Consider the following 17,970-nt stretch of genomic DNA (forward strand, 5'->3'; position numbering starts at 1 on the left):
CTCAGCCCTTAGACAGGAGTAGTTCAACCCCCTCCACCACCCTGCGCCCCTCCCTGACAGGCAAGGGAAGATATTTTTCCTTGTTGGGAATAACTCTCAGGTTCAAAGGGCAACAGCTCCCCTAGAGACAAAGGCACAGGTGTTGAGAAACTGCAGTTCTTCCGGAACGGTGTGTCTAGTGTCCTGATGTTACTGACACCCTGGAGGAATGCCAGAATGAGGACGGGGCCTGCTCTGCCCCAACCCAGGACAGAACAGCCTCCTCCCCTCCTTTCACCCACTCCCAACAGCCGGTCACTCTCACACACCGGTAGCTGAGGTGCCCTCTCTAGCCAGAAGGTTTCAGGCTGCTCTGTATGGTAGTCGTGGAGCTGTGAGGGAAATACTGCATAACTCTTGGCCTGAAGAGTTAACTCTTCAGCTCTTCAGCCTCTGGGCTGGCTGCTTTCCCACAGCCTGTCAGGACCCAGCTGTACAAGGGTGAGGGGTGGGGGTGACTGCGTTCTTACCTTTGTTGGGGCAGGAGGCCCTGCCTGCACCAGCTCCTTTTTGTAGTCGTGGTGTGTCACAGACTCGACCTCAAAGTCCTTCCTTGTGGGTTCCTGCTCTGCCTGCACCTCTCTACTACAGAGGCCTGGGGAGTGTCAAGGGCATTCTCCCCTGACTTTTGTCCTCCCCCTCCCCATTTCCCTTCACCCAGCCTCTCACCAGATTTGTTGGCGCAAGAGCATCTCCAGTATGGCTTCACGCTTCCCTGGGGGAGGTCAGGGAATGGACAGAATAGAGGAGGCTGCTTAAGAAACAGGCCCAGAAGAAACAAAGTTGGGGAAAGGAGGAAAAATTGGGTTTTGTCCTTACACCCCTAGGACAACCATAGGCCCACCTGATATTCTTTTCTCTACTGGACTCATTCTTGCCCATTCTCTCATGTTTCATACCTCGAATTGGCTGACAGTGGCTTGTTGGGGGCTGGTATGAGTCTTTCTGGGTGGTGCAGGAGGACATGGGTGACTGTGGCTGTAGGGTCAGCAGTCCCCGGTGTCCGTGTCGGAAAAAGAAACTCTCAGAGCCATCCTGCATGACTGGGACTTGATCCAGGTAGTTGGTGGCTCTCTGTAGGCCCCAAGTTGAGTGACAATGATATCCTTCCTTGTAACCCACCCCCATCAACCGAGGGCAGCCTTCAAGAAAAGGGAGCAGGTCAAACCTTAATACCTCCTCCTCCCAGTTGTAGAGAAGGCACTGGCCCCGTGGCAGTGTTTCACTGAGAGCCGTACTCTTCCCTTCAACTTCGGGGGGCTTCCACAGCCCTCGGGCACCAGGTTCTGAGACTTTCAAAAATTTCCAGGATTGTTTCTGCGGCTCCCAGTGACAGTGGTGTTTGCAGCCAGTATAATTAGGGATAAGATCTCCTCTGGGGTTTCTGAAGCCTACAGGAGCAGAGAAGTTGAACCTAGGGCCATGGCCATGGCCATGGCCTGGGCTATGCCTAGAATCAACAGCAGGACCAAGATCAGTGCCTTGACCAGAGCCACCGCCAGGACCAGGGCCATGGCCAGGATCTCGACCTGAGCCACCGCCAGGGCTACCACCAGGACCAGAACTGGAGCTAGGTCCAGGGTCAGAGCTGGAGTCAGGACCAGGGCTAGAGCTGGAGCCAGGAACAGGGCCAGAACTGGAGCCAGGAACAGGGCCACGACTGGAGCTAAGGTCATTTGTAGTATAGGGATTCCGAGCAACATGGGAAACATAGACAGGCTGAAAGCCGAGTCTCCCGTGGCTTATCTTGTGGGTAAATCCGGGTCCAGTGTAGCGCTCTGTCAGACTGTCAGAGGAGGGCTCCGTGAGCAGGCTCCCATGAGAGTAGGGGGCTGGGCTCTTTGTCGATAATGCAGCTGCTCTGGCAGTGGAGGCGGCTGTAGCAGCTGCTGAAGCTGCTGCGGTTGCAGCTACCAGGGCCGATCTATGACGGCCATCCCAAGAAGAAGAGGGATCGGAACTGGACCCTAGTCTGTCCGAGCTGGGCTGTAAGTCTAAAGATCTGGGGGAAAAAAAAAAAGTGAAAGCGGCAAAGCTGTCAGCACAGCAAAGTCTGTAAACTTCCTTGTCCCCTTCCGCCCGCAGCCAGAGCTGTGGCTCTCACCGCGACTGCGATCTGTCAGTACACTCAGAGGTCTCCATCTTCCGACGCCAGCTACCGGGTTGCCATAGAGACGGCAAATCTTGCCAGGAGACTGCGCAGAACTAGATCCAGGCGGACGTGGAGGGTGACGGTGCTGGCAAGTTCTCTGCGGGGCGGAAGTCTTAAACCCGCTGTGGCTTGGAATGGCTGCCTTCCGTCCGGATTCCCTTCCGCGTCAGCCCGGCTCTTAAAGTTCCGCTGGCCTCCATACCTAACCAGGCGTGCTGCGATTCATGGGGTCGCAAAGAGGCCGACTGAGCGACTGAACTGAACTGAACTGAAGGTGGTTCTTTGTGTTTTAGAACAGGCACAGGGCTGAGGTATCAGTCAAAGGCCTACTGCGTGTATTTATGGAGGAACATTTTTTCAAAGCTTTTAAGGATGAAGAGGCATCAGACAAGTAGCTCAAAAGCAAAATGGTGAGACATGGGGATTAGCCAAAGGGTGGCCACTTTTTTTTTGGTTTGATTATTTCTCTTCCAGTAAAAGGCCCTCACACTGACAGTCCTCCTTACAGACCCCCCTTAGAATGTGGCTTGGCAAGTCTTGGGATTCAGTCTCTTCCTATTCATTCAGGCAAATTCCTACCACTACTTTTCTAGAAGCCTGCCCCAGGTAGACCACGAGTCTTGAGCTCAGAGATATATCGGCATTTAAATACTCCTTTACAGAATGGGCTTCCTTAAGTGTCTCAGACCATAGTCAAGGGGGATCATAGTCTTGAATCAGTTTTCTTTCCTATTTGTAGTATAAATCTTCATATATTTAAGACAAGGATCCAGAATTGAGGGAGAGCGAGTTTATTAGCTTCACAGGGTGCCGTTTTCCCCCATCCCATCCAAACATCCAGGTCTGGGGTCCCTGGTTATTTGGTAGGTTCAACCTGGAGGCCACTGGAGCTGTCGGCCCCCAAGTACGTGAATGTGTAGGTGATACACAGACTGTGCACCCAGCTTGCCATCGTTGATCACTGAAATGGAGTTTTGGGTTAGGGGGTGAGGATTATGGGAAGGTCAAAGAATGGTCACACAGAGGGGCAGGTGTGAGAATTCACAGTCGAGGGAAGGGCTCAGGGGCCAAACATCACTCACCAAGTCGGTATCCATCACCCAGCCCCTCAGCCTTTGCTGTTTTCTTGGCCACAAGGAGAAGGTGTCCAAGAAGCTACAGGGAAAGGGGAGGGAGACAGATTGCTTCACTTACAGGGAGCAAAATTTCTAGAGGAAAACAGGGCTCCCCCAGCCAAACCCTAGCCCTGTCCTTCCCACCTGTTGGTCTTCCTCTTCAGCCTGGCTGATCCGAGGAATGGGCTTCTTAGGAATGACCAGAAAGTGCACAGGAGCCTGAGGGGCCACATCCCGGAATACGAGACACTGGGAGCAGTGATAGGCCAGAGGCCACCATGTTACTTCAACAGGCTGGATGGTATTTATGAAATTCCTAGGGGGGGGGGGGTGGGTCCTAAGGGCACCGCACCTGCTGGTCCTCATATAGGATGTCAGCTGGGAGGCTTCGATCCAGGATCCGGGAGAAGATGGTTTGGGCTGCTCCCCCAGGAGCTGCCTGCTGGGCCTTGGCCACTTCATTCCCATCAGTCACACCTGCAGCTCCTCGGACCTGCAGGTGGGTCAGACACACCCAAAGGAGGAAGTTGGCAATACCTCTCTCATGTACTTAGGTGGGGCTGGCAGAGACTGGACTCTGACAGCCATTAACTTCACCCTTCTAAGAACCTTTTAGTGGTTCCCACTAAAAGAGAGAGTTCCTCACTTTCACAGTATCAGCAGCAGGGAGTAGGCCCATATAATGCTGGGCCTGGTTATATAACAGGCAGTATTACAGTGCAGGTCTCAGCAGTGCGTGGAGTGCTGCCCCTGAAGCACTAGGGAAACCTATCCCTGTTCAGGGGAAAGGGTGCAGAGTGAGAACCCGGAGGCTTACATCCTGGTTCCTACCTTACTACATTTTTTTGTTTAGTAGTGTGTGTTTAATTGTGTGTTTAGTTGCTCAGTCCTGTTAGACTCTTTGCCACCCCATGGACTACTGAATTACCTTAGCTAAATCCCTTCTCTCAGCATCAAATATAAAGGGGTGATTTGTATCATCTCTTAAGACTACTTTGGATCTCTTTGTTTATAAGTTTCCACTTCCATTACTTTTTGTCTGATCTTTATGCTGTCTTACTTGTTTTGTTGAGGTTTAATACAACTACCCTGTTTGACACAAGGGCGTCTGGGTGTCACACCTGACCTCTTACTGTGAATTTTCCTTCCAGTCTCCTGAATCAGTGGAGGGAGGAGTTGAGTCCACACAATCCCAGCCCCAGGGAACTGAGGGTAAGTCCCAGTTTCCCAGGCGCTGAAAGAAGGCTGAAGTCAGAGGTGTCACATTGTTGGAGAAAGGGACGAGGTGCATCTGATTCCTTGAATCGTTCTAGTAAACGGGGAGAATGGCTTCCAGGACGGGGGTAAAAAATGGCTCCCTCTAATTCTGCAGGGCGCACTGAGGAGCTGCGGGGGTGGGGGTGGGTAAGCCTTCGGTTGGCTGGGAGAGGGCAGCACATGGTGCAGTGACCTTGTGTCGACCTCGGGGCCAGGGACTGTGTACGGCATTGGTCATCGCCGGCTCGTTTCTCCCGCGGCGAGGTTTTAAGGGAGGCCACCGGGACCATCAGTCCGACCTCGGCGCAGAGCCCTGGAGCCTGCGCTTCGGGAGGGGCAATGTACCCCGCCGGGCACTCAGGCTGCGGTCCCGCGAGGCCCTAGGGCTGCTCTAGCCGTGGGAGCCGAGGAGGAATGCAGTCCCCGGCCCTGGAGAGAGTCAGAGCCCGCGAGACCTCTTCCTCGCCCCACAGCCACCTCTCACCTGCACCCCCCGAGGCCCTGCCACCGCCACCGCCCGACGCGCCACGCAGAGCCCGGCGGCCAGCACCACTGCCGCTGCCATCTTTCCCTCGGCCGCGGGAAGCTCCCACCTGGGTCAGCACTCGAGCTCCGCAGCCTGCTGAGGTGGGGCAACGGGGAGCCGGCGAGCCACTGCCATTGGCTCCGGCCGAGGCCGGAAGCGAACTCCGTCGTCCCATTGGGTAGCGTTCCTGGGCCCGGCACTCCACTGGCTCCGCCGCCACGGTGGTTTGCGGAATCTTTTCATCCCATTGGCTTCTTGTGCCAACTCGAGGGTGAAGTTTTTACTCCATTGGCTTCGTCCTCTGGTCAGAGTGAAAGTTCCTATACCATTGGGTCCCCTCACTAGTTTTCGCTGTGAGATAGTTTTTCACTCTATTGGAAGGACTGAGACACCTGGAGGTGGGATTTTCCTCCAATTGGCTCTCAACACAAACTCGGCCGATCCTAGGCTGCGGCTCCCGAGTAGTGGGGCTTTTACCGTATTGACACCGCCTAGTCGGGTCGGGCCCCTATTGGTGGGCTGAGAGGAAGGGGGCGGTGCTCCGTCACCTGCCGCGCAGAAGCTCATTGGCCAGTAGGAGGGCGGGGTTTAGAGAGGCGGCCACTCGGCGCTTATTGGCTCCAGGACACTAGTACGGAAGTTCTAGACCGCAGGGGTACCGGGGAAAGAGGCGGGTGGGGGACTCCCGGCGGGTAGGGCTGAAGGTGAATTAGGGACGTGATCTTTTTTTAACTGGTGGGATAATTACCCAGCATTTCCCCCAGAAACAGTTTCAGCCCTTTGACCATTTCAAAGATGTTAACTTACTCGTCTGAGGGCAATTCCTCCTTAGTGTATGTGCTTGTTCACTCCAAGACTAAAAATTCTGCAGTTTGTTTTCAGGGCGGTTTTCCATTTTTCTTTCTTTCTTTTTATTTTAACGGGCGGGGCAGAAGTGTCCTGTCTTTGTTGCACGACTAATGAGCAAAGGTATATGTGTCCAATGTCCTTTCCTGTTCAGAATAAGTATGTGATACGGTTAGCTCCGTGCCTGACATTTTCAGTGAGTCAGGAGGGTTCGAAGGACAAGGGAAAATGCCTTATGGCTAGTTAGAAGTATATTTTGTTCTGCTGGAATATATATTTTTTGACATCAGAAACATGGACTCACAAAATGCTAATATACTCTAATATACTCAAACCAGGTAAGTTTTAGTCTGATGTGTAATACAGGGCAGAAGTCACCACTGTGTCTTTTTTGTTTTAAAGCATATGACCTGACATATATAGACGCTTAAGAATTAATTGTGGAATGGATAACATTTGGTGTTTTCTTTCATTTCCTTTTGCATAATATATAATACATATGTATTACATCATGTATGGATGTGAGAGTCGGACTGTGAAGAAGGCTGAGCGCCGAAGAATTGATGCTTTTGAACTGTGGTGTTAGAGAAGACTCTTGAGAGTCCCTTGGACTGCAAGGAGATCCAACCAGTCCATTCTGAAGGAGATCAGCCCTGGGATTTCTTTGGAAGGAATGATGCTAAAGCTGAAGCTCCAGTCCTTTGGCCACCTCATGCGAAGAGTTGACTCATTGGAAAAGACTTTGATGCTGGGAGGGATTGGGGGCAGGAGAAGAAGGGGACAACCGAGGATGAGATGGCTGGATGGCATCACCGACTCGATGGATGTGAGTCTGAGTGAACTCTGGGAGTTGGTGATGGATAGGGAGGCCTGGCGTGCTGCGGTTCATGGGGTTGCAAAGAGTCGGACATGACTGAGCGACTGAACTGAACTGAACTGACATATTACATTCTTGTCACAATTTCTTATCCTTTTCACAATTTCCCATAATATTACATAGTCTATATAAATACTTTGTAATGGCTGCATAATATTAATACTTCTTTAAATGAGTTTATCGCAGTTTATGAGTTTAAATGAGTTTACCATTCTTTTATTGTTGACTGCTAGTTGAATTGGTTTTAGTTAATGGTCATCGTGGTGCTAATTCCATGAAAGTGAAAGTGAAGTTGCTTAGTCATGTCCAACTCTTTGCGACCCCATGGACTATAGCCTATTAGACTTCTCCATCCATGGGATTTTCCAGGCAAGAGTGCTGGAGTGGATTGCCATTTCCTTCTCCAGGGAATCTTCCCGACCCAGGAATCAAACCCGGGTCTCCCGCATTGCAGGCAGACGCTTTACCATCTGAGCCAATTCCATAATAACCAGTAATAAGGAATTCTACTTCTGGAGATAGTAATGATTTCTTTTGAATAGCCATATTAAGAGAGTCTTTTCTCTTTCCCAAGGGAGACAGTTGACCCTGTGATTTCCCCCAGGAGTTCTAGCAGTCAAAGTTGCATTCCTTTCCTGGGAAGACTAGATGACCTCACTAAGTGTGGAAATGTACATTGGCCTTTTCTGTGCCCTGGAGGCTGCAGTAGTCTGTGTGCCTGTGGAGAAGGGCAAGTGATAAGAGGTGCTGGGATGTAGAAAGAGGAAACCAGCCAGGACTGGTAGGTGAGTACAAAACACTTGGAAACTGGTTATTTCTTTGGGTTCTTAAAGACACAGGTAGCACATAGGTCATCCTATTTTATAGACCCAGAAACAGGCTCTGAGAGGGAAAGTGACTGGCCTAAGATCATAGAGCCCATTACTGTCAGAATCTGCTGTTCTCCATTAGAATCATGTAAGGGCTTCCTAGTCACTCCCATACACTCACCCATTCTGGCCCCTGGCCCCTGGCCCCTGGATTCTCTGCTCCAGGCCCTTGTGATCACTTGTAGCTGCTCTCTGAAAGCTGCAGCAGTCTGTGGGTTCTGGCCACTGTCTCCTGTACTTTGATCCCTACCACTGCATCTGCTACTGGGCCTCATTAGAGACTTCTGTTCCCTTTTTAAAAAAAATCTGTTGATTGCATCCTGGCTTTACTTTTTTTTTTTCTTATTTGTGTGGTCAGCTCCCTCCACATCCTCAAGCCTTCTTTTGGCTTATTTTCTTCCTCCCTGACACTTCCCATCACCACCCATTAATCTAAATATTTTGCTTCTCTGTTTCTCTGACTTGGTTCCAGCTTCCAACTATACCTGAATCCTCAATTACCCACCCATCAGGGTTTTCTCCAGTTCCTGTCATTAACCTTCCCAAGCCTTTATCCCTCTTCCTGTCTCCTACCTGCTCCCCCCACCCACCTCTTATCCCCTTCCTCCCCCACCAGAAACTGACCTTGTCTCCTATGTTCACAGGGGAACTTCCACAGAATTCTACTCCCTGCAACTCAGTGAGGGCCCCATACTTTCTTCCTTCTTCCTGGTCCTAGGAAGTGGTGTTTCTCCTGTCCAGACTGAATCCCTTCACCTCTGGCTTTACCTCATCCTCTCCTTTTGTCTTTGGGATCTGGCTTCCCTAGGCATCTCTCTTTTTCTACTGTATCCTTCAAGGTCTTTTTCTCTACTGGTCTCTCCTAACTAAAAAGGATGCTTTTTTCCTAACTAAAAATTGCTTCCTTGATTCCACATCCCCCTGTAGATATTGTCTGACTTCTTCCCTGCTCTTTTCATCTAAGCTTCTTATAGAAATGCCTTCACACTTACTGTTGTTTGGTTACTCTCTCCACTGCACTGCTGAAACTGCACTTTCTGAAGTTACTAAAGACTTTCTAATTGCAGATCCAATGGACACTTTCAGTCTTTATCTTCCTGGAGCCCCCAGCTATATCTGACATCAGTGCTCCTTCTTGAAATCCCTCCCTCCTTGGCTTCCTTGAAGCCATTCTCTCTTCCTGATGCCAGAAATAGCCTTTTGAATGTAGGTGTGGTGGAGGCACACCTACATGGTTGGATCTACCCAGTTTCTTGGCCCCCTGGAGGTGCTAACTCCAAGGTCCTAGGGTGTCTGCCCCAGGCTGGGCTCTATCTGCCCCATACAGAGTCAGTCAGATTCCAGTGGTTTTCTCTTTATTGCTGATCTGGGCCAAGCTCACAGAGGCCTGCACCAGGTGTTGACAGTGTCTGTTCCTGGAGAAGGGAAGAGCAGAGGTGAAAAGGTCAGATATGGGGCTTAGATGGAAGGCCAGGCTGGACATCACGTGGGCTAGGGAGCCCTGGGGGACTAGGGTAAGAGCTGGGATGGCCAGAGAGCCCCTGCTTCTGGAGGGCCTCGAAGTCAGAGTTGATGATGGCTTCTTGGAGGGTAGGCATCTCTGCAAAAGGCACATAGTCTGCTCCTGGGGGTATAAATCAGTGCAGGTGTGGGCTGCAGGAAGGAGGGGCAAAGTAGTCCTGGGTGGGATGGCTGAGGGCAGGAGTGCCTTCAGTTTGGCTGATTATAGACTCTTGAGTGGGCCCTGATCCCAGGTTGCCCTCTCACCGTGTGGCCTCCCTCCTCGCCGCCGGGTCTCCTCAGTCTCAAAGAAAGTCTCATGTTCCTCCCAGCGCCGGTCACAGGCCGCACAGAGGAAATTAGACTCAAAGCAGCTGCAGCAACAGCCTAAGACAAGGGGGCAGCAAGGAGAGTGCAGGGAATTGGGACTTCCCCAGGGGCTGACCACATCCTCACATCTTCCTCACCAACTGCATGCCCAAGTCTCTCCTCCCAGCTCCCCATCTGCATCCCCAAACTACTTGCAGCCTATCCCAACCCATGCCCACCCCTGCACTCCCCTTGCTTAAGAAGGTACCTTTGACCCTGCAGGAATGGGACCCAGTAGCTGTGTGGTCTTCATGGCTGTGTTTGCAGCGACATTGGGCCCTCCAAGCCCTGGGGTCAAAAGTGGCCCGTCTCTTGAGCCAGAACTCACCCACCTCCTCTGGGCGTGATGGGATGAAGCAGAACATGAGGCAGCGGCACTGGCCCATGTTGCAGGGCACGGATATGTCTGTGAAGAGGGTTAGACCAGCACTTGACTGGGCTTGGCCTTCCCATGTCAACCTCTCCCCAAAACCAACACACACACACATGCGCTCACACATCTCCACACATGACAGAAGACAGTTACCCTCCACACCTGAGATGATCTGGTGCTCTCTCAGCAAGTGTCCACAAAAGCACTTGGACTCATCCCCAATCCGGAAACAGTCCCATAGATAATGGGGGCAGCGCCAGCCAATATAGAGACCTGGGTATGGAAGGATTGAGTAATAAGGGAAAGTAACAGGGAAAAATAGCTTAAGCTCCCCGCAGAGTGTTCTTACCGCTCCCTCCATATGTCTCTGTCGCCACCCACACATCTTCCTCCCTGCCCCTTTAGACTTTTTCTTCAAGGTTTTTTCATCACCTCGTGAGTGTCTTCAGAGCCCGTCCCACCCGAGGATTCACTCCACCTGTGTCGGCCTGTCAGAGGGGACTGAAGACAGCCTTCATTTCTGAGCAGGAAGATTATTATAAATGAGCTTCTGTGTGATGATGCACATGTATCTCGGTGTGTTCTCTGTGACTCCTCCCCTCCCAACGCTGAGCCCACCTTTGCTTGGTTTCCTTGAAGTGTCTAAGGTGATGGCAAAGGAAGATGATGGGCCAGGTGCAGAGTAGGTGGTGGAGATTGGCTCCTAAGGAGCATAGTGGTGAAGGGACCTGAAGAGGAGGAGGTGGGGCAGCCCCAGTGCCACAAGGAAGGAGGCAGGCTTCCCTCACTTCTTCAGGCTGGCACTGTCATATGTCCCTTCCACATTCCTGAGGTTACTGAACTAATGCCTTCTGTGAACTTGAGAAGGGCTGTCTATGGTTCCCCAAGGTTCAGGAGAAAAGGGGAGGCCAGAAGTCATGAGTGGGGTGAAGAGCAAAAATAGAGGCTTGTGAGGCTAAGAAACGAGGCATGGGAAGGAAGATGAGCCTAAGCTGTATCCCTGAGAGCAGGCACCGGCCAGAGGTTGCTGCCCTTGAGATGAGAAACTGTCTGGCTTCACAATTAGTCTCACCACAAGGCAAGGGTGGTGCTGGGTAAATGTGGGAGGAGATCCACAGCATTTCCCACTCAGGTTTTCTCATCCTCTGTGAGAGCTGAGAGTATCCCAACTTGAAGTCAACAATCCTGGGTCACCCTCCCAAACCCCCAGGAGTGGGGCCTTCAGCTCTAGGACTCATAATCCTATTTAAAAGCTCCAGTGAACTGTCATCTCCATCTAAAAGTTGTCTTCCCCTTCTGTCTAGGAGTCCCTCTCCTCCTGCCTTCCATGACTCTTGTGCTACTCTTGTCACAGCACCGTGCATTCTAGTGGACTGTTCACTTGCATTCTCCTTCGACTGTGAGTTCTTCTAAGGAAGGGTCAGTCTTTTCATCGCTGTTTTCAGTCCTCACATAGGACCTGGTACAAAATAGGTGCTCAGAGAACATAGAAGCTTGACTGAATAAGCGATTGAGCAAATTTCTTTAGGAGGGAAGAGAGACCCAGTATTCCAGGTAAAGCCCTGAAGTTCCATAAGGAGAATGAGAGAGTCAAGTGTCCTCTGCTCTTTGACTCAGGCCAGGACCACAATCCACAATTCTGTGCCTGTCAAACTAGGTTTTCTTGTCTTACCCATGGTCTCTTAGGATCTGGAGCCTGTCCAGATGTGGCTTTTGACTTTGATGCTTCTGACTTACACTGCCAGTCCGTTGTATTAGTGCCCTATCACACCAGGGAAGCTTGGTTGAAAAGGGGTAGAGTTTACACCGAGTCACAATGGGGTTGGGTGGAGGCTGGGATTCCACTGGAGGAATTCTGAACTCTGTTTAGAATAGCAGGATCCAGTGCATGAACAGGTGAGGTGCCGAGTTGAACAAGGGTTCAGTTCAGTTCAGTCGCTCAGTCGTGTCCGACTCTTTGTGACCCCATGAATTGCAGCACACCAGGCCTCCCTGTCTATCACCAACTCCTGGAGTTCACTCAAACTCATGTCCATCGAGTCAGTGATGCCATCCAGCCATCTCATCCTCGGTCGTCCCCTTCTCCTGCCCCCAATCCCTCCCAGCATCAGAGTCTTTTCCAATGAGTCAACTCTTCACATGAAGTGACCAAAGTATTGGAGCTTCAGTTTTAGCATCAGTCCTTCCAGTGAACACCCAGGACCGATCTCCTTCAGAATGGACTGGTTGGATCTCCTTGCAGTCCAAGGGACTCTCAAGAGTCTTCTCTAACACCACAGTTCAAAAGCAACAATTCTTTGGCACTCAGCTTTCTGCACAGTCCAACTCTGACATCCATACATGACCACTGGATAAACCATAGCCTTGACTAGACGGACCCTCGTTGGCAAAGTAATGTCTCTGCTTTTCAATATGCTATCTAGGTTGGTCATAACTTTCCTTTCAAGGAGTAAGCGTCTTTTAATTTCATGGCTGCAGTCACCATCTGCAGTGATTTTGGAGCCCAAAAAAAATAAAGTCTGACACTGTTTCCACTGTTTCCCCATCTATTTCCCATGAAGTGATGGGACCGGATGCCATGATCTTCGTTTTCTGAATGTTGAGCTTTAAGCCTACTTTTTCACTCTCCTCTTTCACTTTCATCAAGAGGCTTTTTAGTTCCTCTTCACTTTCTGCCATAAGGGTGGTGTCATCTGCATATCTGAGGTTATTGATATTTCTCCCGGCAATCTTGATTTCAGCTTGTGCTTCTTCCAGCCCAGCGTTTCTCATGATGTACTCTGCATGTACGTTAAGTAAGCAGGGTGACAATATACAGCCTTGACGTACTCCTTTTCCTATTTGGAACCAGTCTGTTGTTCCATGTCCAGTTCTAACTGTTGCTTCCTGACCTGCATATAGGTTTCTCAAGAGGCAGGTCAGATGGTCTGGTATTCCCATCTCTTTCAGAGCTTTCCACAGATTATTGTGATCCACACAGTCAAAGGCTTTGGCATAGTCAATAAAGCAGAAACAGATGTTTTTCTGGAACTCTCTTGCTTTTTCGATGATCCAGCGGATGTTGGCAATTTGATCTCTGGTTCCTCTGCCTTTTCTAAAACCACCTTGAACATCTGGAAGTTCACAGTTCACATATTGCTGAAGCCTGGCTTGGAGAATTTTGAGCATTACTTTACTAACGTGTGAGATGAGTGCAATTGTGCAGTGCCCCATAGATCAAGGCCTTGCCTGAGGGCCTGGGAGAGTCAAGTTCAAGCACTGTTGTCAGAGTCATTGCTCATCTTTCAGATGAAGAAGACTGAAGTTTGAGCTAGAGGAATGGCAATTATACCTCAGACTCTATAATCCCCTTAATGTGGGACAATACAGAGTGGGCTGTGCATTCCAGAGTAGGGCCTTCTACTCTGCCTTGATTCCAAACCCTCTTCCTGTTATAACTGGATGAGGACTGGGGAGGAGACATTAGTGGGGATGCCATTTTGACTGCATAATATATTCATTTCCATGATCACACAGTCTCATTTGCATGATAACATCTCTTATGGTTAGAACATAACTCTATTCCCATCATTAGGGAAATAAACCCCCTACCCCTAAATGCAGTGATACCTATTGAATTCAGTCTCGAAATCCCAGAATCCTCATAACAGGTCAGGTGACCTTCTTACCGAATTCTTACAGACGTGAAGTTCAGTGACACAGATGCATGTGCTCATACACAGAATGGTGTGTGCTCACACGGTTCATATGCATACCCTTTATATACAGAGATAGTGAAGCCCGGCATGCTATTAACAGGACTGTCTAGAATACTACTTCTGGGCTGAGACTTGGAGTTGATGGGACTAGAAGACATGGTTCTCTTTGGTGAGGAGACTTAGAGCTTTGGATTTCCAGGTGATCATGGGTCTGGCATGCAGGGATCACAGCCTTTTTTTTTTTTTTTAACTTCTAGCTGCACCATGTGGTGGGATCCTTGTTCCCCCACATCAGTGTCAGGGGTCAAACCTGCGCCCCCTGCAGTGGAAGTGCAGAGTCTTAACCACTGGACTGCCAGGGAAATCCCCATGACAGCCTTTTAATACATTTCCACCAAGGGGACTAAGGCCTTTTGCCTTGTTAGAGCAACAAGTCCCCTGGAAACTGTCCAGGGTCCTGGGCCATCTCTGCTTTAGGATCTGTTTGGTGCAGGTTACCTGAGCCCTAGTTCAGCTACCTGTTCCTGCCTGGCTTTATATGAATATCCTCACTTTTTGTCTGCATCCACCCTCATCTACTTTGGCCTACCCATTTGCTCCCTTCCCAGATTCCAGGAGTGTGGTGGTGCTGTTTTCCACAAGGGCTATCCACTGAAGGAGCAGGTTCCTAGATCCTGTTGGATAGAGGGATGGCCATGGGCCTCTCACAGGCCCCTGAAAGGCTGCCTGGTCTCACCTGTTTGGATGGCATTCAGGGCTGCACCCTTCTCCCATTGGAAAAGATAATTCACTTGCGTACCAAACTTCTCTCTGTGCATTGACTTAGCCATGTCCACCAGGTCTGCCTGTTTAGCAGGGACCACTGGGTGGATGGTGTAACCTGGGGAGGGAAAGGCTGAGTAACTAAGGGCAAGTGAGGAGGCCCCAAATCTAAGAGAAGGGGCCAGGTCACAGAGTAACCCAACCTCCTCCTCCGGAGGCAGGTCAAAGACGATGCTGAGAAAAGGGGAATGAGCAGGAGCAATTACGGCTGACTCCTTTCTTCCCCTTCTTCTTGCCCAGCCGGTGTTCAGGCTGAGCTGCGTGAGCATTACTGTCAGCGACATCCATCTCTTTCTCGCCCTCTTCTTCCTCTTCCTTCACTTTTGTAGATGTGTCCAAGTAGACCTGGGATGGAGAGACTGAAAGGGAGTGCTTTGGAAAGACTTCAAGTTCAGAGGTGTGGATGGACCTCTTTGCCCATGAGCTCTCGCTGGAGGAAGACTCAGAGAAATCTTCCTTTGGATTATCAGGGGAGGCATGGTTTAGTGACGAAGTCTGAAAAGCAAGTTGTTGATCTAGGACTTTGGGGATGTGGGTTGCCAACTGGGTCTCAGGGGTAAGGGTCTCCAAAGGGACCTCAGAGGCAGAGTGTTCTAAAGGGGTGGTAGAGGTGGAAGGCTCTACAGGGGTTTCAGAGGTGTGGATGTCTAAAGGGGTCTGGGAAGTGGAGGGCAACACAGGAGATTCAGGTGCAAGGGACTCTAACAGGGTTTCAGAGAGGGCAGGCTCTAAGGGGCTTTCAGGGATAGGGGGCTCCTGTGAGTCCTCAGGAGAGGGGTCCTTTGAAGAAAGGCTCTCTTCTGCATCCAAGGTGGTAGGAGGCTCTTCTGTGACCTTGTCTGCTTCCATCTAGTGGTAGAACAGGGTACATGTTTCATTAGGTTAGGATTAGAGGGTCTGCAAGGCAGGATTCTGGAGAAGGCAATGGCACCCCACTCCAGTACTCTTGCCTGGCAAATGCCATGGATGGACGAGCCTGGTGGGCTGCAGTCCATGGGGTCGCTAAGAGTCGGACACAACTGAGCAACTTCCCTTTCACTTTTCACTTTCCTGCATTGGAGAAGGAAATGGCAACCCACTCCAGTGTTCTTGCCTGGAGAATCCCAGGGACAAGGGAGCCTGGTGGGCTGCTGTCTATGGGGTCACACAGAGTTGGACACGACTGAAGTGACTTAGCAGCAGCAGCAAGGTAGGATTCACAGGGGGCTATGGAATTAAGATAAAGTTTTTAGTGCACCTGAGATATGACTTGGGGGAAGCCAGATGAGCTCTGGGCCAGGGCTTGGTGCTAGGAGGTTCACCCATGTGCCTAGACCCAAACTGCATACTGAAAGTCTGAAGCAGTCAGAATCCCATCAGTAGATGGTAGCAGAGAAGGGATCCTAAACATAGCATCTTGGCTAGTCCAAGAGCAGGGTTCTGGGTGTAGTTTAGGACCATAGAGGTCAGGCTGTGAAGTTCTAGAGACTGGGAAGACCAAGGCAAAGTGGAGGTTTGCTCCCAAGAGTGCAGAAGGATGCAGTGACCACAGCCAAGTCTTGTCTAAGGACCCCTCCCTGCCCTTGGTAATGTCATTCATGTTCAGTGCTTCAGCTACTTCCAGTTGTATGTTGATGACCCCTAAATCCGTATTTCCAGCTCAGACCCTGAACTTCGCAGTCATACCCAACTGTCTGCTAGACATTGCTAAATTGATGTCCCACAGGTCATCAAAACTGAATTATTGTGGTCTTCTTTCCTCTCAGTCAACATCTTAGAATGGGCACCAAAGACTGTCTTTCCTATCTTCTAAATATCCCACAAGTCCATTCTCTCCTCTCCTTTCCCTCCAATTTTGTTCAAATTCTCATTATTTTCTACCTGGATTATGCAATACCCTTGCTCCTCTGCTGCCTTCCCTAGCATATTAATCCAATCGTCCATTCTTTCATTGATTTATGTAACTTATGCTTTTAAAGAGCCTAATCTTAACACTTTTACTCAGGCACTGGACTCAGCTGAAAGAATCTGAAAAGGAGACCAGTTAACCAAAATGACAATACAAATGAGTTGGTGTTGTGCTGGGGTAAGCCCAGGATGCTGTGGGGACTGGGGTGTGCCTAAATTATCTTGGAAGGATGTCCAAACGGGGTCATGCATGCTAAGTCACTTCAGTTGTGTCTGACTCTGTGTGACCCTACAGACTGCCAGGCTCCTCTGTCTATGGGATTCTTCAGACAAGAATACTGGAGTGGGTTGCCATGCCCTCCTCCAGGGGATCTTCCCAACCCAGGGATCGAACCCACGTCTCCCACGTCTACCTGCATCGGCAAGTGGGTTCTTTTCCACTACTATCACCTGGGAAGCCCAGGTACAAAGGGTGTCAGTCCTTCTTAATGACCTAGGTGTGAGACCTTTCTGAAATGGCATTCCTTTGCCTAAAAGCAATCAAGTGACTCAGCCTAAGGATTAGGTCCAAATTTCTTGGCCCTGACATTCAAGGCCTGTCATCATTTGCAGCAATACCTAAGGATTCCATCGTTACCTTCTCCTGCTCTCTACTTTGGTCCATGCTCCCCAAATACTACATTTATCATTTCTTAAACTCATCAGGGCCTTTCCAAAGAGGAAGTTTGTGTCAGAAAGTAGGGGGAGAAGTAGGATGATGGAGAGGAAGATAGTCAGACATTCAGCAAGAGGAGAAAGGGGGCCTGAGGGTGAAGAATCACACAGGATGGGAGGAGCAGAAAGGGGAAAAAGGGGAGGAGGGACCTGAGTGGAGAAAAGTCGGGGAGGGAGAGGATAAGGATGAAAAGCAGAGGATGGGAGGGGGTTGGAGTGAGGTGGGAAGGGACAGGAAGGTATTAGGAGGGAGTGGGATGTGGATTTGGAGGAGGGGCCACTTGAGAGACTACATACCTCTAGGCTTTGTCTCGTCTGTTACAAGTCTTTAGGTCAGGGTCTTGTCTGAAGCGGACCGGGAAGGGTTGGCCCCGAGGGAGAGAAGGCGCTTGGTTGTGGACTAGTCCTGGCAGCAGGCGTTGTGTGCTGAGGCCTTGCCTACAAGTTACAGCTTGGGGAAGGAACTTGGACACCTGCAGAAATTCGTGAGGGAGTTCGGGCCGGTTCTGAGGAAGTGGGGGAGGGGAAGGGACGAGGCGGTCCAGGGCCGAATGAGGGAGAGGCTTGACTGAAGCCTCTGGAACCCTGCCCCGGAGTGGAGGATCCGTCACCAGGGCAACCGGAACGTTTAGTAGTCTCCGTGGCAACAGCGGTCTGGTCACCTCCTCGGTGAGTGAGGTCTTCTAAGGGGGCTGCGTTGATCCGGAGGGGACACACCTAGAGGGTTCACTTCTTTTAAGGGGGTTTCGCCGGATCTCTGTGAGTGGCTTTTTGCGGGATCTTTCTGAGACTCTGAGAGTCTCTCGGTAGGGTCTGCGGATATCTGTGGAGACGTCCGTGGGTGTCTGGGTTTGTGAAGGTCTCTGTAGGGTTCCTATGAAATGTTTGTGAGTTGGTCAGTGAGGGTTGTGAGGACCTTATGGGGG

The 17,970-nt window shown here is 50.5% G+C and overlaps 3 protein-coding genes across 8 annotated transcripts; all 3 read right to left on the reverse strand.

Annotated features, from left to right (window-relative positions):
- Window positions 1-23: 23 nt before the first annotated feature.
- SPAG8 (sperm associated antigen 8) lies at window positions 24-2,568 on the reverse strand. Of its 5 annotated transcripts, XM_068974613.1 has the most exons (7): window positions 2,144-2,568; window positions 1,216-2,041; window positions 939-1,113; window positions 709-754; window positions 510-624; window positions 309-371; window positions 24-200 (listed from the first exon to the last, which is right to left on the reverse strand). In XM_068974613.1, exons 1-7 carry the CDS (start codon window positions 2,179-2,181, stop codon window positions 24-26), a joined length of 1,440 nt encoding a protein of 479 aa, XP_068830714.1. In that variant the 5' UTR covers window positions 2,182-2,568. The 5 variants fall into 5 exon arrangements, 3 of the variants coding, with proteins under 3 accessions (XP_068830714.1, XP_068830713.1, XP_068830715.1); XM_068974612.1 differs by having other exon boundaries at window positions 24-371; XR_011145013.1 differs by lacking the exon at window positions 510-624 and having other exon boundaries at window positions 124-200; window positions 309-470; window positions 939-2,041.
- Window positions 2,569-2,852: 284 nt separating this feature from the next.
- HINT2 (histidine triad nucleotide binding protein 2) lies at window positions 2,853-5,544 on the reverse strand. 2 transcript variants are annotated; one of them, XM_068974615.1, is made up of 5 exons: window positions 5,157-5,544; window positions 3,659-3,799; window positions 3,451-3,555; window positions 3,274-3,346; window positions 2,853-3,152 (listed from the first exon to the last, which is right to left on the reverse strand). In XM_068974615.1, the coding sequence occupies exons 1-5, from the start codon at window positions 5,262-5,264 to the stop codon at window positions 3,061-3,063; spliced, it is 519 nt and encodes a 172-aa protein (XP_068830716.1). In that variant the 5' UTR covers window positions 5,265-5,544; the 3' UTR covers window positions 2,853-3,060. The 2 variants fall into 2 exon arrangements, with proteins under 2 accessions (XP_068830716.1, XP_068830717.1); XM_068974616.1 differs by having other exon boundaries at window positions 2,955-3,152; window positions 5,048-5,172.
- A 3,514-nt stretch (window positions 5,545-9,058) lies between these two features.
- FAM221B (family with sequence similarity 221 member B) lies at window positions 9,059-17,467 on the reverse strand. Its single transcript, XM_068974745.1, has 7 exons — window positions 17,342-17,467; window positions 14,680-15,292; window positions 14,358-14,501; window positions 10,086-10,196; window positions 9,759-9,956; window positions 9,449-9,568; window positions 9,059-9,096 (listed from the first exon to the last, which is right to left on the reverse strand). The coding sequence occupies exons 2-7, from the start codon at window positions 15,290-15,292 to the stop codon at window positions 9,059-9,061; spliced, it is 1,224 nt and encodes a 407-aa protein (XP_068830846.1). The 5' UTR covers window positions 17,342-17,467.
- Between the last annotated feature and the right edge of the window lie 503 nt (window positions 17,468-17,970).

This window comes from Capricornis sumatraensis, chromosome 6, assembly GCF_032405125.1.
Source record: "Capricornis sumatraensis isolate serow.1 chromosome 6, serow.2, whole genome shotgun sequence".
Lineage (NCBI taxonomy): Eukaryota > Metazoa > Chordata > Mammalia > Artiodactyla > Bovidae > Capricornis > Capricornis sumatraensis.

What these genes read in the sequence shown, in the direction of transcription:
- SPAG8 (XM_068974612.1), bottom strand. Translation starts at nt 2,181, where the DNA reads ATGGAGACCTCTGAGTGTACTGACAGATCGCAGTCGCG. An exon ending in TCTACAACTGGGAGGAGGAG is followed by an intron (nt 1,114 to 1,215) that starts GTATTAAGGTTT and finishes TGGGGCCTACAG; the next exon opens with AGAGCCACCAACTACCTGGA. An exon ending in CCACTGTCAGCCAATTCGAG is followed by an intron (nt 755 to 938) that starts GTATGAAACATG and finishes GACCTCCCCCAG; the next exon opens with GGAAGCGTGAAGCCATACTG.
- HINT2 (XM_068974615.1), bottom strand. Translation starts at nt 5,264, where the DNA reads ATGGGACGACGGAGTTCGCTTCCGGCCTCGGCCGGAGCCAATGGCAGT. An exon ending in TCCTATATGAGGACCAGCAG is followed by an intron (nt 3,556 to 3,658) that starts GTGCGGTGCCCT and finishes CACTGCTCCCAG; the next exon opens with TGTCTCGTATTCCGGGATGT. An exon ending in GGGTGATGGATACCGACTTG is followed by an intron (nt 3,153 to 3,273) that starts GTGAGTGATGTT and finishes ACTCCATTTCAG; the next exon opens with TGATCAACGATGGCAAGCTG.
- FAM221B (XM_068974745.1), bottom strand. Translation starts at nt 15,292, where the DNA reads ATGGAAGCAGACAAGGTCACAGAAGAGCCTCCTACCACCTTGGATGCA. An exon ending in AGAGCACCAGATCATCTCAG is followed by an intron (nt 9,957 to 10,085) that starts GTGTGGAGGGTA and finishes CCCTCTTCACAG; the next exon opens with ACATATCCGTGCCCTGCAAC. An exon ending in CCATTCCTGCAGGGTCAAAG is followed by an intron (nt 9,569 to 9,758) that starts GTACCTTCTTAA and finishes CCCTTGTCTTAG; the next exon opens with GCTGTTGCTGCAGCTGCTTT.